Source organism: Apostichopus japonicus, chromosome 16 (assembly GCF_037975245.1).
Source record: "Apostichopus japonicus isolate 1M-3 chromosome 16, ASM3797524v1, whole genome shotgun sequence".
NCBI classification, from domain to species: domain Eukaryota; kingdom Metazoa; phylum Echinodermata; class Holothuroidea; order Aspidochirotida; family Stichopodidae; genus Apostichopus; species Apostichopus japonicus.
In genome coordinates, this window is record NC_092576.1 from 18895491 (window position 1) to 18910970 (window position 15480).

Genomic DNA, 15480 nt, shown 5'->3' on the forward strand with positions numbered 1-15480 from the left:
CCTGTTGCTCGTCTGCCTTTGCATACTTTCATGTAGTAGGGTTCCTGTTGGATCAAGCAAAGGTGACTGCATCTGTATATGAAGTTACTGAATAGTATAAGTATGCACATACAGAAGAACATGTCACCTTTCACAATTTTTCATAATCCAGAGAAAGCTCTTTGAATGATGCATCTCATACAGCCACTGCCCTATATTTGTAGACTAATTGAACTGAACGGTGCTCATGACGTGAAAAAGACTGTATTTGGTAAATCAAATGTCAATTGCATATGTAGGACTGTAATAACTGTTTTCTTTCACTTTTGCCGTAAGTGTTTGAGGTGTTCAAATCAGATGTCATCTGATATTAAAGGATGGTACTAACTTGTAAGAAACATTCTACATACTTTTTCTGGGAAGTTTCCTACCAAATCAGCTATCCATATGTCTCCTACTGAAGTGTCTATTAAAAACTCCATTGTGTGCTGAGTTTAAACCAGTTACTTTCTACATCGATGTTTATGTGCATAGCAAACTATTGCAAGATAAATAATTATTTAAGCAGACCTTTTGGTTTGATGTTTAATAGATCAATATAATGAGGAAATGTGAGTGCATTTACTGCGCCATTTCTCTTCAGTATTCACCTTTAACTTATGTACTGTCACGTTCATGTCTGGAATGATCCTTTAAAGTAAAATCAATGATGAAGTCATTTTCTTTGTCTGTTCCCGATTGTTTATTGTTAATAAATCGCCTTACAAACCATAATAATTGTCTTAAAGGCATTTCTTTACCATCGTATTAAAACCATACCAGCTATGTAGTACTCTTACCAAAGCCAATGTAATTTGCAGCTAGTTTTTCTTCATTTAATTATGTTTAGCCAATTTTTAGGAATGACCCAATGGTCTGTGTGCTAGTCCACTTCAGCTAATTTCATTGATGAGCTTCTAAAGTTAATAGGGTAATTTATTCAAACATAAAAGTGATATCAGTGGTGTACAAGCTCTTCTTGAAGATGTAACAAAGTGTTAACATATCAACATCCACCCTTCAATTAATATCATCAGCATAACCCAGGAAGTACATAGAGTTGCAAGTAAACACTACTATATAGGCTATACAGGCAGTGAATTCACAACTTCATTAATTGCACAGCACTTAAAGCCAATACAATTTGATATAAAAGCAAACAGCTAGTCACAGTGTAACAATTTTTTTTTCTCAATCTGTTCCAGGTTGTCTTTTCATTTGCTTTAGATTTTTGGTCCCTATTTTTAGACCCCCAAAAAATTCTGTTTTGGTGGGCAGTGGACCCCCAGTCCCTCTCATCTGGCTATGCCACTGAGATAATGAAGGTAAATATTCACAACACCAACAAACTAATTACTTACTTTTGTTCATGGTGAGTGATCAGGTGTCCAACCAAGATGTACACAACGTTATGTCTCCCCCTTTTAGTAAAGAAATCATTTGCTTCAGCGAACCTCATCACATTTCTTCCAGTACGGGTCTCTGCTAGAATTCTCCTTGCATCCTGCAATAAAATTTATGCACCATGTGTTCAATTTAGAGAGTGGCATTAGGTAAAATTCTTATTGGTAGCATTTCATAGTCTATAAAACTAAAGGACACATTATGACAAAGGGCATGCCCATATAATATGTTAAAGTAAATAATACTTTCCTGCAATGGTGATCGTCGGTGCAGTCACAATTATGTTGATATCAAGAAGTAATAAAATCAGTGATGAACGGTACATACATAGCTAAACACTTAACCTAAGCAGTTTCTTTTACCAATTGAGCCTTGTGGATTTATGAGAGCTGTGGATGAAATATTACTTGGTTTGTTCTTTTCGTCAGCATGGCCATAGTTGAAGGATGAAAAGTCGATTTTTAAACTCTTCAACAGTAGAAAGACCTTGTTTAAGAAAGGCATTCACAATTAGTTTGATTTCAAATGGTTGAAAACTTAAAATATCATTCATCAAATTAGGGGCTTGATTGTTAGTGTCATTGTAACTGGCAAGCTCATTCAGTATTGAAGATAATTTTACACCTGTTTGTGAACGCAGAGGAGGTCTTGTTCAAAGTTTCCCTTTGTTTGTAGAATGAATCTATCTTCTACGGTACTTTTCCTCATTGTTTCTTTCATTACTTTGTAAAAATTACAGCAATATATTGTACTGAAGCTCCCAGTAAATCCAAGCATCTGGTAAAGACCTCAGTTGTCACCTATAACTTGAAACATAAAAGGCCATACTTTTCCCTTGTAGTCATCACGGAACAGTTCAATACCAGACTGTTCAAGTTTCTTTAAGTCTTCAATCTAACATGAGAGGATACTATCAATTCCATATTTGGCAACAAGGAGAGACTTAGTAAATGCTTTCAACAAAATAAAGCTGCTTTGAGATATGTTTTGCATCTGATGTAATCAACACAATTAGTTATTTATAACACCATTAGTGCTAACTGATCATCAACTCCGTGCTACCTCTCAAGGGTTGTTAACCCCCCACCCCAACCCCCCACAACAAAATAATTGACAATTTTCTACACAAGTTGTGAGCTATCTTTAATAGTATACAACAGAAAGTAAATATAGAAAATCACAGGTGCTCTGTGTTTGCTGGAAACTATCTCTTAAATGGCCAGTACTATAACTGAAGGGCAAATAATGTACATCTTAGACAGAACATATTGCGAGAAGCGTTCACATTATTGAACAATGGCTAAGAATGAAATTGAGAAGGTACATGTCTTGCATTACTGACTGTAAACAACATATGCACACATTTAAGTAAACAAACCAAAGAGATTCCATTTGTAATCCCTTAGTATGTATCTCATTGGCAATTTGCATAAAGACTAGATTATCTTCAGATTTAAATTTGACATCACTTTTCTTGGGTTTTGGATGTTCTGAGAGGAGTAAGGTAGGAACAGTTAGGATGAAAAATGAGAAATTGTTAGTCATTTTACATTTCCTTAAACAAGACTTAATTGTAACATATGTACCATATAGCTAGTTCAAGCACACAGGCTTCAGACAGTGTGATCATAGTACCAAAATCACTTGCTCACATGCTGATGCAGTTGTGCAGGGTGTTATACACACTTACATTATACACATCAACAAACTTATTTAATACATGTCTCCATTGAAACATAATGATGGAGAAGTATGTCTCATATTCAATTATTTATAAATGTCTTAGCCTTGACAACACTTGAGTTTATATCAAAAGGAAATATTCTCAAGTAGGTACTCCTACTACTGGGAGGAGTTTACAGGCTACCTAAAAAAAACTAAAACTATTCAACTAGCATAATGTAGTATCGGGATATTAAAGTTAATGATAACTCAAGTTTACTAGGTCAATGGATACCTTACTATGTACTATAGGTTTGGTTAAGTTGAACTATTTGTGAAAAATCATTCCTTAGTTTGTATTCTTGTTTGGGTCTGGTGGTCTAATATGCATGTATTTGTGCAACATAAATACACTAAAAGATACATTACTTAGTACAGCTTTATTACCTTGACCAAAGGTATGCAGCTCAACCATTTCACAACCTGAATGTTTATAATTTAATTTGTAAAGACACTCACCCAGACTCTCATCCACAAAGGAAGTTATGTCATATTTGCCCGTTTAAACATTTTCTTGTTCACCTCCTCGAAGAACAAGTTCTGAAAGAACTCCCAATGCAATGTTGAAAGATGTACCACCTGGAGGTCAACAAGAAAATACCAAAATAATAAAATTTTCCATTCACTAGATTTATCAAGGTGAAAACTCAAGTGGTCTGTAATCATTGTTGTACCACTGTAAAGAAAAGTGCCTTTAGTCAAAGTATATATTATGGCATGTACGTGAGGCTAGTATTCAGCTAGGACCATTGAAATAGTGCTGACATCATGCTATCAATGTCTTTCATTTTGTCTCAAATAATTAGGATATATGAATATTTATACAGCTGTATTATCATGACAACAAAAATATTGTTTACTTCTTCAGTTTTAATCATATTTATAACTTTGCTTTCATGATAGAGCCACTTGGGGCATGTTTTGCACCTGAGGTATTCTACACAACTAGTTATTACATCACTAGTAGTACTAACTTCATGTTGCCTCCCATGAGTTTCTGAGAAAAACAAAAGTTAATTTGATTTGCAATCCCTGTGTTTATAGCTCAAAAGATTTAAGATATTAGATTATCTGCGCATTAACATTTGACATCAGTTTTCCTAATGCGCTGAGATGGAGAGGGCAGGGAAGGTTAGGATGTTAAAGGAGACATGGCTGTTGTTAATTACTTTACATTTTATCAAACTAAATACATAACTCACAGGCTGAGGCAGTTGTGCAGGGTGTTATACAATCTTACGTTATATATTTTAACATACTCACTTAATACATGTCTCCATTGAAACAGAATGATGTCACATATTAAATTATTTATAAATGCCTTAGCTTTGACTAATGTTGGGTTTTTATCAAATGGAAATAATCTCAAGTACCTACTCCTATTACTGGGATGAGTTTGCAGGCTACCGTCAAGAAAACTAACCCTATTCAAATAACATAACTTGAGGATATTAAAGTTGATGATAACTCAGGTTGGAAGGTATATCTAAGGTAACTACTGGGTCAAAGGAAGCCTTACTATGTACTATAGGTTTGGTCAAGTTTAACTACTTTTGACAATTCATACCTTAGTTTGTAAATTACATATACCAATAAGGATAATCCTCCTCATAATATAAACTAGACTTTAGAAGTGTTTTAACTTAGTGTGGGTATGAGTCTTGTTTTGTTTCAAGTGACTCTATATAGTTGTTATGAAACATTCACTTATTAACTAAATGTATTGTTTAAGAACCTGTTATACATTTTACTGCCTATTTTTTTGTGGGAGGCTGACAATAGAGAGGAGTGTATCCGCGCTGTAAAGACCGATGACAACCATCACCTGCCACCCAACACTAAAACACACTGACAAATTGAAAGGGGATCAATTCATCTGAATATTTTGTTCTTCAATTTATGAAGCATACACAAAACCAAAAATAAACCGTGTTTATTAAACATATACATAGGTCTCGTTGTGTACATTTACACATTGATGAGCAATACAATGTATGTCATGCAGTGCCTTATATGGTGTATGTATGGTAGATGGAGGCCTTTACCTTCCCTTCGGCCCTTAGAGAGTTTGTTGATCAAGCAAGTTTCAAAATAATTACTGTTCCACCAGGATTAGGCAGTAAAAAATCACTTTCTACCCAGACTCAAGCTAATTATAACTACAACCCAGCTAAACAGATCTGCTATACACTAAGTATACACTTGCCATTACCATTATCAGCATATTGCAAACATTTCTGTGCAAGATCTGCATCATGTGACCCCCAAAGATCATCTCAAGATGGATTAATCCACTTTCACCTAATGAGGAGAAAAAGAAAAATGCAATAAGAATCAGTTGTCACTAATTCTATATTGAGAATATCAGAAATATATAAGTCTTAATGTAAACAATAACCAGAATGCAAAAATGCATTGTAGTATCGATGATGTAACATGAGCAGTTTTCTTCATGAATCTGACGTTATGTACATTGAGGGTGTTCTATGTTTACAAGGCTTTAATGATTCCACCTGGTGTCTACATATGACCTTTGACTTCAATCAAAATCCATAGGCTTCTTTCTAACTCAATGTTTCACACCTTCATACCAAATATGAGATCTGCTAAGTTTCCAATATTGGGACTTCATGTATACAAGGTTTTCACAATTTGTCCCCTGGGGACCCCAAATGACCTTTGCCCTCAACCAAAAACAATTGGATTCTTGTACTAAATGTGGTATTACTACACACTTAATATGAAGTTGGTGTGACTTTCTTTTCTTGAGCTATCATGTTGACAAAGTTTCCACAATTTCATTCCTGGTGACCCCAAATGACCCTTGACCTCCACTAAAAAAAAAATAGGCTTCTTGTACTTAATGTGGTACTTCTACACACTAAAAATAAAATTGGCCTAACTTTCCCTTCTTGAGATATAGTGTTTACAAGCTGGGCGTCATAAACGCACTCACACGTACATACACGCACATCCACGCTCTCATGAATGCAAAGGTTGCAATTATCATCAAAACCTAAAACCCTTGTTATAGTGTTTGCCTTGTTAATTTACTCAACAGTTATTCCATTTCTCACAGATATTTAACCTAATGCTAGAAAGACTTTGTGTTACTGAAATAACGCAATAATTGCAAATTTGTTCATTTTATTGTACGGAGTTCTTGATTTTCAAGTTGAATAATTTTCGAAAATTAATCCATAACCAAAACAATACGCTAAACTTGGTATCATGTTTGCAATCCTTTGGATTAGGCTAAATTGATCAGCACACTTTCTAGTTTAGTACTTTTTATGTGATTGGTGCAGCTAGGTAATGAAGTTGTTTATCTTTGTTTTAACGACAAATTTCTAATTTTGTTACATTGAAGCTAAGCAAAGTTTTAGGCATAATTACTGGTCTGGATTGCTTTTGTCAAACAATCGGTATATCAGTGAGAAGCAGAGGCTGCTCTAATAAACAAATGCTGTCTTTGCTTTAACAACTGTCCCAGTAACTTCATTTCTATCTTTGCCAGTAGACATTAACCAGAAACCCCTCCCCTTTCCCAAACACACACATATAACATAATAACTGAATTAGAAAATAATGTGAAGAACATAAAAAAATACAATATGTGTTAAGGATTTCAGATGACATAACATGCAGAATCCTAAAAGAACTTGTCATATTGTGTTGTTTGATCTTCTGTGATAGAATCGTAAACTGTTGCTTGTCATAGTGCAATACTCAATACCTCATTATCAATGACAACTATGACAACTATTGAATATGATGGGATGGGTGAACCTTGTCATAAATTACATCATATTAACCTCAACCTCGAGACAGTGACAATAGAAAAATTGGTCTGATTTGAAAGATTAGAGATGTTCTTGGCTAAAATATAGAAACCACATGAGAATGTCTTACTCTTGAAACTTACAATTATGGTACAATTTGTAGAGATGATGCTACAATTATAGAAACACTGAACAAAAATGGTCTCACAGAATCATTCAGTCTAAGACTTAGATTGTTCATATTTTATGACTTGTATTGCAGTGATTGGAATTGATAAGGGGGGGGGGGTTGCTGGATGAGGGACGTTCCGGTGGGGATATTTACATTGAATGAACTGATAAATTATGGAGCAAACTTATCCACTTAAACACTTGCATTCCCATTGAAGAGGGGAAGGGGTTAGGGGTGGGGGTAAGAATCAGGTGGTGGACCATGTAATCATTACCCTGCTTATGTTTATTGTTTGTTGTACACACCTCTTTCAAGGGCTGTAATCTGCACATGAAACTGGCAAATCCCTAAACTGGCTGACCTCAGGACTGAATAACTGAAGTTTACCTGATGATGAGAAAGAACAAAAAGCATTTGGTCATGAGGTTATTCTGTGTCAAATCACGGATGGCTGTTGCTGCACCCTCCCCAAAAATGCCCAAATTTATTGTATGATCGAAACACCATAAAATAAGCATATTCTGAAATTTCAGTTGCATTGCTTCAAAATTGGCTGTATTATCACACCGTGGAAATCCTGCAATTTGTCATTTTCTTGACTTTTGAGGTCTTTTATCTCAGCAGTTAAACATCCTACTACCTTTCTATTACATATACTGTACCTATAGAGTCTAACCCATAGAACTGGAATATAAAATTAGGCTACAAAAACATTGTCTTGTGGAGTTAGGTCAAATTAAAAGTGTCAAAATATTAAATTTTTGTATTTTTCACTCTAAAATGTGCTATTTTCAGTGATAAATTGCTCCTAAACCGTTGCTTCAGGGTACTTGATTCTTTCAGAGGTTATCATGTCTCGTACAAACATCACTAAATAATGATTACAATGCTTTCCTATAATATATTTGCAAGTAATGCAGCTCTAAAGTTGCTATTACATGCTGCGATTCAGGGGTCGAGGGTTTTATACTTTAATTATTAGTACAAAGTTCAATACACCTAAACAAATTTCAGGGTTCTAGCTTTTCTCAATATTAATATATGAAGTTGTTGATGTACAAAAGAGATCGTCTTTGACAGCCAATAAGTCAAAACGCGTTATGTTGACAAAATCTGATTTTTTTTTCTGGAAGAGGTATAGTACCACCCTGTTTGTACACATAATTGCAGGAGGGTGTTTACCTTGTTTTGAATGAAAAATCCTCAACATTTGGGATTTTTACCAAAAAACGTTTTTTGCCTGTATTGATGTTCCACATGTTTTGAGCCTGGTTGTACTTCGAGGTCATTCAATTCAATACTGTGCAGTTTTTGATGTCATATTAACAATACTACTTGCAATGCACTTGTCTGGTTTAATTCATTTAATTAAAAGGCTGACTATAAAATGAATGTCAATTGACAACCAGTACAGTGTGTACAATACACATATCTGGGTGTACATGTACAGTCTGTATTTAATAGTGTAAACATAGTCTTCTGGTCTCAAATATGCAAGAAAGACATGTCTTCATGACATGATATCGAAAAAGCGTAAGAAGGAAATTAAACCTCCTCCCCATGCTTGCTCCTTCACCCCCCCCCCCCCCCCCGCCTTTAGTCGGCTCCAGTATAGAAAAGCACACGCACCTACTGTAAGGCACACAACAAAGCATTAAGATTAATTTCTTTAGCTTTTTCTTTAATCGATTGCTGTAGTAGTAATCTTCTGGACATATTGTTTACATTTTACCCTCAATTACTGTATGGGTTCAACCAATTGGCATCACATAGAGAATTAAACAATACAGAGTTCATCATTATGTAAGGCAACAAACTATCAGGTTATAAATGTTAATTTAAATACAAATAAAGGGAACATTTATACCAGGAAATTTGTTATCTGCCATACGTTATTCGTAGGGCTACGAGACAAAAAGTTACTTCATGCAGAGGTCACTTTTTTACTTATTTGCAGGGAGGATCCAATACCAATAATGGTTTGGAAGGAATGGGGGGGGGGGATGGGGAGGAAGAAAGTGCAGTATTTGAGACAAATTTTGGAACATTGGTACTTTAAGTTCACTTTCAGATTTTTGCAATGAATCAAATAAATACCAACTATTAAGGCAGATTGGTAAATCCAGTCACAACAAACAAGCAAACTTCCTTACCATTCCTCATTATGTGAGTCAAGAAGTGTAGGATACTGAAAGAAGCTTGATAGCTTCATAGGTCCTGATCTCATCTATCCAGTACAGTCTCTGTCTTCATCTTCACTAGGGGGTTTCTCCTATGGTTGAATTTTACATCATGGAGCCGTTTTGAGCCTCAGTGACTTCTAAAACAAAAGTGAAACAATAACATAATCAAATTACTTATTCAGATATATTCACTGGCAAATGACTCTAGAAAAAAAGGTTACACACAGCAAAAGTACCCATGGCAGCAATTTTGAACGTTTTATGGAACTTCTGTATACGTAGATAGCCAGTTCCAGATGGAACTTCAGTGCCAATTAGCACTACGGGTCATTGTGAATGATCATCTTAACATGTTAATAGCACTTGGCCATCTCAAAGACATTATGCTTATTGTCCGCAAATTACCAAAAAATATACGATTTGTGATATTAAAGGCATTGAAGACTCGCCCAAACCGCGTGCGGCCATCTGAAAAAGTTAACTTTCTGTTGCTTGAACTAGAAAGGAGGGTGTAAAATGCTGCAGTAGTTTGGGTGACACAACTACTGTACAATAACACATGTATGATGGAATGTTGAATCACATTCTAGAGCTGGTAAACCTTGAATTTCATTTGAACTTTGCTGTTCTCAAGTTCTCAAATTTTATCCACAATATTCCAGAAAAGGAAACAACTCCAGAGTACTTGAAGAGTCGGATTTCAATTGGTAAATTTGATCAAAGTATATTTTGAAAGGCATCGACTAGGCATAATACTACACTACAGCTTCTGTAGGCCTAGACCTAAACATGCTTAGGCTGAGCCTATGTTATGTTTTATCTTTATTCTGGCTTTGGATTATTGGATACTGCTATTGAAGTCCTTAGACTAGGCCAGAGTTGCATTTCTCTCTATAGATTGGACCAAAGAATAGACCGGGGAGTCGGGGACCGTGTCATTCTGCCATCGGTACATTCCGCCAAGAAAAAAGTTCTGCAATGTTTCCCCCATGGCGGTATTTTAAAGCACTTTTGTATGACGGAAAGAGCACATTATTATGGGTGCACTGTAGGCATATATGCAATGTATCACTTCGCTTCACACTACCTAGTCCCGCAAAATCCACAAATTTGGTCTTTTTAATATTAAACAATCAACCTAAATTAATTTGATTTATTCAACCAACTATTATATATTAGAAGACAGTGTATTACAACTTACGGACTTACAATTAAAACTATTCAATGAATTAAAGACTGTATGTAATCTTGTCTTAACTACAATTCAGTCTATGCAGCGAACTGTCACATTTGAAGACCGTGTACCTACCCTTTCACGCAAATCGATTAAAGTTTCACAGATACATTCCTGTGTAAAATCCATTCCTAAAATATATCTTCCCGCCATATGTTTCCAGCTTTTCCGCCGTGGCGGAAAGGGTCAAAGCCTATGGCGGTAGGCATGTTGGTATGTACGTACCCCTATGGCGGAATTACACTGGAACCGATAAGACCTACAATAGTAACAAAAGTCAAGTGAGCCTTTCATTCAGCCTCACATTCGTAACTCACCAAAAGTTCAGCAAGGATGAAGTTAGCATACACGCTCAGCACCGCGTATATATATTACCTTCACTTTGGGGCGTGTGTGATTACTACGGTGCTGTTTAATGGCCATGATCAATAACACTTTGTCTTTACCCAATTTGTCACTGCAGTGTTTAGTGTAAAATGCTAATTTCATCTTGCGCCTGTGTTATTTCTATGCTGTTTAATCGTAGAATATCTTCAGTGGCAAACATTTGGGCAAGCTCCATAGCTGTCCATTTTACCTTTTGCCAGGTCTTTTTTTGAAAGGAAATTACATGTTCTTTATTTTGGAAACATGTAGGTCAGTAGGTGTTCCCTGATATTTAACAGTAAGGCAAAAGGGCTAAGTTAATTTGTCTCTTGATCCTTCAGGCATGTTTTTAAATCCTTTCCCGGACTTTGAAGTACAAAGTCACATTCTTGTCAGAAGGCAAAAGAATTTTGCCTTGAATATTTATGTGCGCTTGAGTGTCACAAAACTTCATTACCTATAAACGACTTTGGGTCTGTTGTTTGCTGCGATTTGAAGTGCAACTAAAAGCAATAGTCTAGCCTACACTTTCGGGTCATATAGGTTTTGAACGCCAAATAAATTTGCTTCGAGAAACATGTAGATCCAAAACGATTTCTTTTTTCAAGCACTTGCACAAATATTGAAACTTTTAGCAAGCGCTATATGAAATGGTAAATATTTGATGAACATAGTACAAGAAAAAGAAACTGTGATTCCACGCAAAAATTAAAATAGTAGTCATAGGCGTAGGAGCCCAGTTTGATTTGGGATGGGAAGGGGGTGTAACGACTTCCCCGAAAAATACAACTAGGATTTTTCAAGCGCTCCGCGCGCGTTCAACACCTTAATTAAAATGCATATCATATTGGCATGCATCGGTTATTACGTACATCGCATGCAATTTACATACAATCATTTGCCGTGTTATTACCCTTCCATATTGATTAGAATTTTAGGGAGGTCGTTACAATAGTAATGATAATAATAATTAAAGTTTAACCATTGAAAAACACATTGCATTTTTTTTTCTTACAGTAGGGACCCGAAAAATTCTCGGCATATTGCCCGAATTTTCACCAAAATATTTGGTTATGGGAATGCAGCCCCCCAGCCCCCCCCCCCCCCCTCCCCGCGCCTCCTAGGCCTATGCTTGTAATCCATCAAGATAAAATAAAATAATTTTAGGAGGTTAGCCGCACATTCGAGTTTTTTGTAATAAATGTCGAAATGTAGTGACTTTTATTGTTATCCCTTCGAAAAAAGCATATTGTCCTGGATGGTAGACCCCCTTCCCGTTTGGTGACTAGAGTGATTTTAATATCGACGAATAGAGGACATTCAATAAAACATATATTGAAATTTAGGAGTATTTTGTATTTGTGTTAATAATATTAGAAGGTTAGCCGCACATTCGAGTTTTTGTTATAAATGTCAAAATGTAGCGACTTTTATTGTTATCCCTACGAAAATGGTTACATTGTCATGGATGGTAGACCCCCTCCCGTTTGGTGACTAGAATGATTTTAATATCGATGAATAGAGCACATTCGATAGAACAAATATCTAAAGTGGACGATTTTGTATGTGTGCAAATAATATTAGGAGGTTAGCCGCATATTCTTTTGTTTTGTAATAAAAGTCGAAATTAGTCACTTTTATTGATATCAGTTAGAAAACATTACATAACTTGCCCACTTATCCCAAGTTATTTTCTTTTCACATTATTTAATGTTCTGGATTCCATGGGTTTGAGAATCGCATGAAAATGATCATGTTAAGCATTAGTTTACACTACTTTCCGACATTGAAAAGAAGTTTTGTAAACAGGAAAACAGTAAGAGCCTTTGAGAAGAAGAGTCATATTTTCTTGAAAAAATGAAATGTCATTTTCGTCCTGCTTAAAATTTTCAAGTTACAAAGTTAAATTTAGAAATTGCGGTACTGTCCCATTTGTGCAGTGTCTATCAAGTGGGAGTTTCGTAAACCATGAGCTCCCTGAAGAAATAGTACGTGAATGTCTTGGTGGAACGACTTCATTTCAACAATCTGAAAAGGCGGTAAGATAGAGAAGAGAAAGTTGTAAGTTCAACTTTGAATGAAACATTCTCAATTATACTTGAATTTATAACAAAAAAGTCAATCATCAAAATTTCCTCCGCAATTCGAGGGTGACACGTGTCGTTACACATTGTTTCTCTTCCTGTCTTTTTATTCCGTTACTTTTTCTACTTTCGGGAGAGCTGTGTTATGTTAAGGCGATATGAGGCTACCGTAGTGACATTCAGGTGACGAATTCACAATCGTCTGGGCCGACTGTGTACGTTCACTTCAACGCGGAGAACGTACAGATGATGCGGCTGAATGTAAGGCTCACTTCACTGTGGTACAATAGTAGCCTCAACTTAAAATTCAACGTTACTCCCTGCCATTGTCTGTGCTTAGCCTAACCGGCCCTAACGTTTCGTTAGGCCCATGCGATACGAGGATTTTTGGCGTTGACAGTTGCGATAGACTCTGTTTCTCACTGTATCATGTTCACCATCTGGTAAAGGCTGCATTGTCTTCTTATTTGGTAAACCAGAACTGTAAGCTGTGGGGAATCACAACAAACTGGGAAGTAGTTCTTCGAAAGCGGATTCAAATGCTTCGCTGTTTTGTTTTCGATTGCGTAATTGAGACTTGTCCAAGTCGTTTCCAATCGCCAACAGAAAATCCGTATAGGCGGCCATTTGGGCAAAAAATACAACGACGAAACAAGAGACAAACAGATAAGAAAAATGATGTAAAGGAACAATAATAAGAATGTAGTGCATTACAGATATATTGAAAGATATGGAGATGAAACATTCCAAACAAAAAAAGAACAAATGAACAGACCAAAATGAAGTAAATTAACATTATCTTACAAATAACCTGATTTCTTTTTATATTGAAACAAGGCTAAAAGAGAAGAAAAAATGTACAGATGGAAAAAAAATAGATAAGAATCTCAAGAGAACAACGATTTGCTAACACAATCTCCACATAGTGATATATCGACTGTAAAGCTCGATTTAATAATAATAAGAGAAATATGAACTCAAAGGACTAAACAACCAAATAAAACTACACTAAGCCGTCGATGAACGACATGACTGCGCGAACTAAATGCAAGATCGCCCCACGTTTGAAAGTTTTCCCTATAAATCAAAACGAACGTTGGGACAGAATCAAAGTGAACATTGCGACAGAATCAAAACAAACAGCGGGCAAAATCAAAACAAACAGAGTCGATATACTTAGCCCGCCTCTTAGATACTTTTAGGAACGCCTTCAGCACACGGCAACGGCGCATGTCGAAGCGGTCCTTGCTGCATAGACATTTATTGTCTTAGCGTCATATCATCAGGCCCATATATACTCAAACTATCAGTGATAAAACGCGCAGAATCAGTTTGAATGATGAAGGAAAGGATAGCGTTCGTTATACCGATATTAGAGGGTGAATTAGGTCAGAAAAGTAATTCGTCCAACCTGTAAGTGGCAATGTACCGTATCGGTTAGTATTACTAGTTACATGGTGCCTTGTAAGAGTATCACCCTCAACTGACTGCTCTAGGGTGGTTAATACAATACTGAATAAAGCTGATGCCTGGCGCAGCTGTTCAACGGCATCGGTTAGATCGTGGTTTTCCATACTGCTTGAAGGGCTGTTCACTGACCTTGTGAAGCACGGTACAGCTTTGTTGGAATGAAGTGTCGTTCATACAATATGATGTAACAACAGTTCGTTACAAACCACGGTCAAGGATAACCGAAACAGCGCCATCTGTTCTTTTAGTTCATAAGCGCTCGTTCGTTTGGCGTGAACGTTCGTATTGAATTCGTGTTACTGTCCATTTGCTTATATACGCAAGAGCGTATCGAGGATTTTCTAAACCCGGGGCGCGAATTACCATCTAAGCGGAGCGCCACCATCAGTTGGCGCGGAGCGTATAAGAAAATTTGTGGTTTTGATACCCCCCAGATCACCGGAAATGGCACTTCTCGGGCTTGAAAATGACCAACCAGATGAACACTTTTGCCTGAGAACCAAGTATTTCCCAATAGTTTTTTTTTTTTGTTCCATCCATAACCTTCTTGAAGATTGTCACCAGTCACAAATCATGTTCGACCTCATCGCATGTTCTGTGGATCATTGCTTTTGGCGGCCCACAATACCCGTCAGCCCCACTGTTCAAGGTTTTAAGCCTATTATTTGTTCAGAATTTGAAAATTCACATTTCTCGTGAATAAACTCACTTCAAAACATACCCATAATGTTTCACAAAATTTAATCTATGGACAACCAATATAGAAAAACCTCCTTCAACCCCTAACAGACCGGTCAAAATTGCACGAGTAGAGGATAGTATGATGAAGAATGTTGGTCAGGAAATTTTTCGGAAATTCAGACACAGTTAATTTATTGGTGTACAAATATTAAAACTTCTTATAACGGCTATTATAAAACTTCGTTGAAGGAAATGAAAAAAATAGCAGATATTTCCGAAACCGAACACTACACATATAAGCGAAGGAGGTGTAGGGGGGGGGGGGGGCAACTGCGCAACTGTCACGGACTGTACTGTACACGAT

The 15480-nt window shown here is 36.4% G+C and overlaps 2 protein-coding genes across 6 annotated transcripts in view; one reads left to right on the forward strand and one right to left on the reverse strand.

The window, feature by feature from the left end:
* LOC139982741 (uncharacterized) overlaps nucleotides 1–15480 on the forward strand; it is an 88624-nt gene that overhangs the window by 46451 nt on the left and 26693 nt on the right. The window lies entirely within an intron of this gene.
* The window catches only part of LOC139982753 (uncharacterized), a 162779-nt gene continuing 147316 nt past the window's right edge, over nucleotides 18–15480 (reverse strand). Inside the window, exons 2-7 of one of the 3 annotated variants that reach the window (XM_071995838.1) lie at nucleotides 9252–9418; nucleotides 7404–7485; nucleotides 5351–5445; nucleotides 3667–3723; nucleotides 1380–1522; nucleotides 18–44 (exon numbers count right to left, since the gene is read on the reverse strand). In XM_071995838.1, the coding sequence (XP_071851939.1) occupies nucleotides 29–44; nucleotides 1380–1522; nucleotides 3667–3723; nucleotides 5351–5445; nucleotides 7404–7485; nucleotides 9252–9254 (396 nt within the window). In that variant the 5' untranslated portion in view covers nucleotides 9255–9418 and the 3' untranslated portion in view covers nucleotides 18–28. Of the gene's footprint in view, nucleotides 45–1379; nucleotides 1523–3666; nucleotides 3724–5350; nucleotides 5446–7403; nucleotides 7486–9251; nucleotides 10697–15480 lie in introns of those variants that run through there. The other 2 variants (XM_071995839.1, XM_071995837.1) reach the window with 2 other exon arrangements.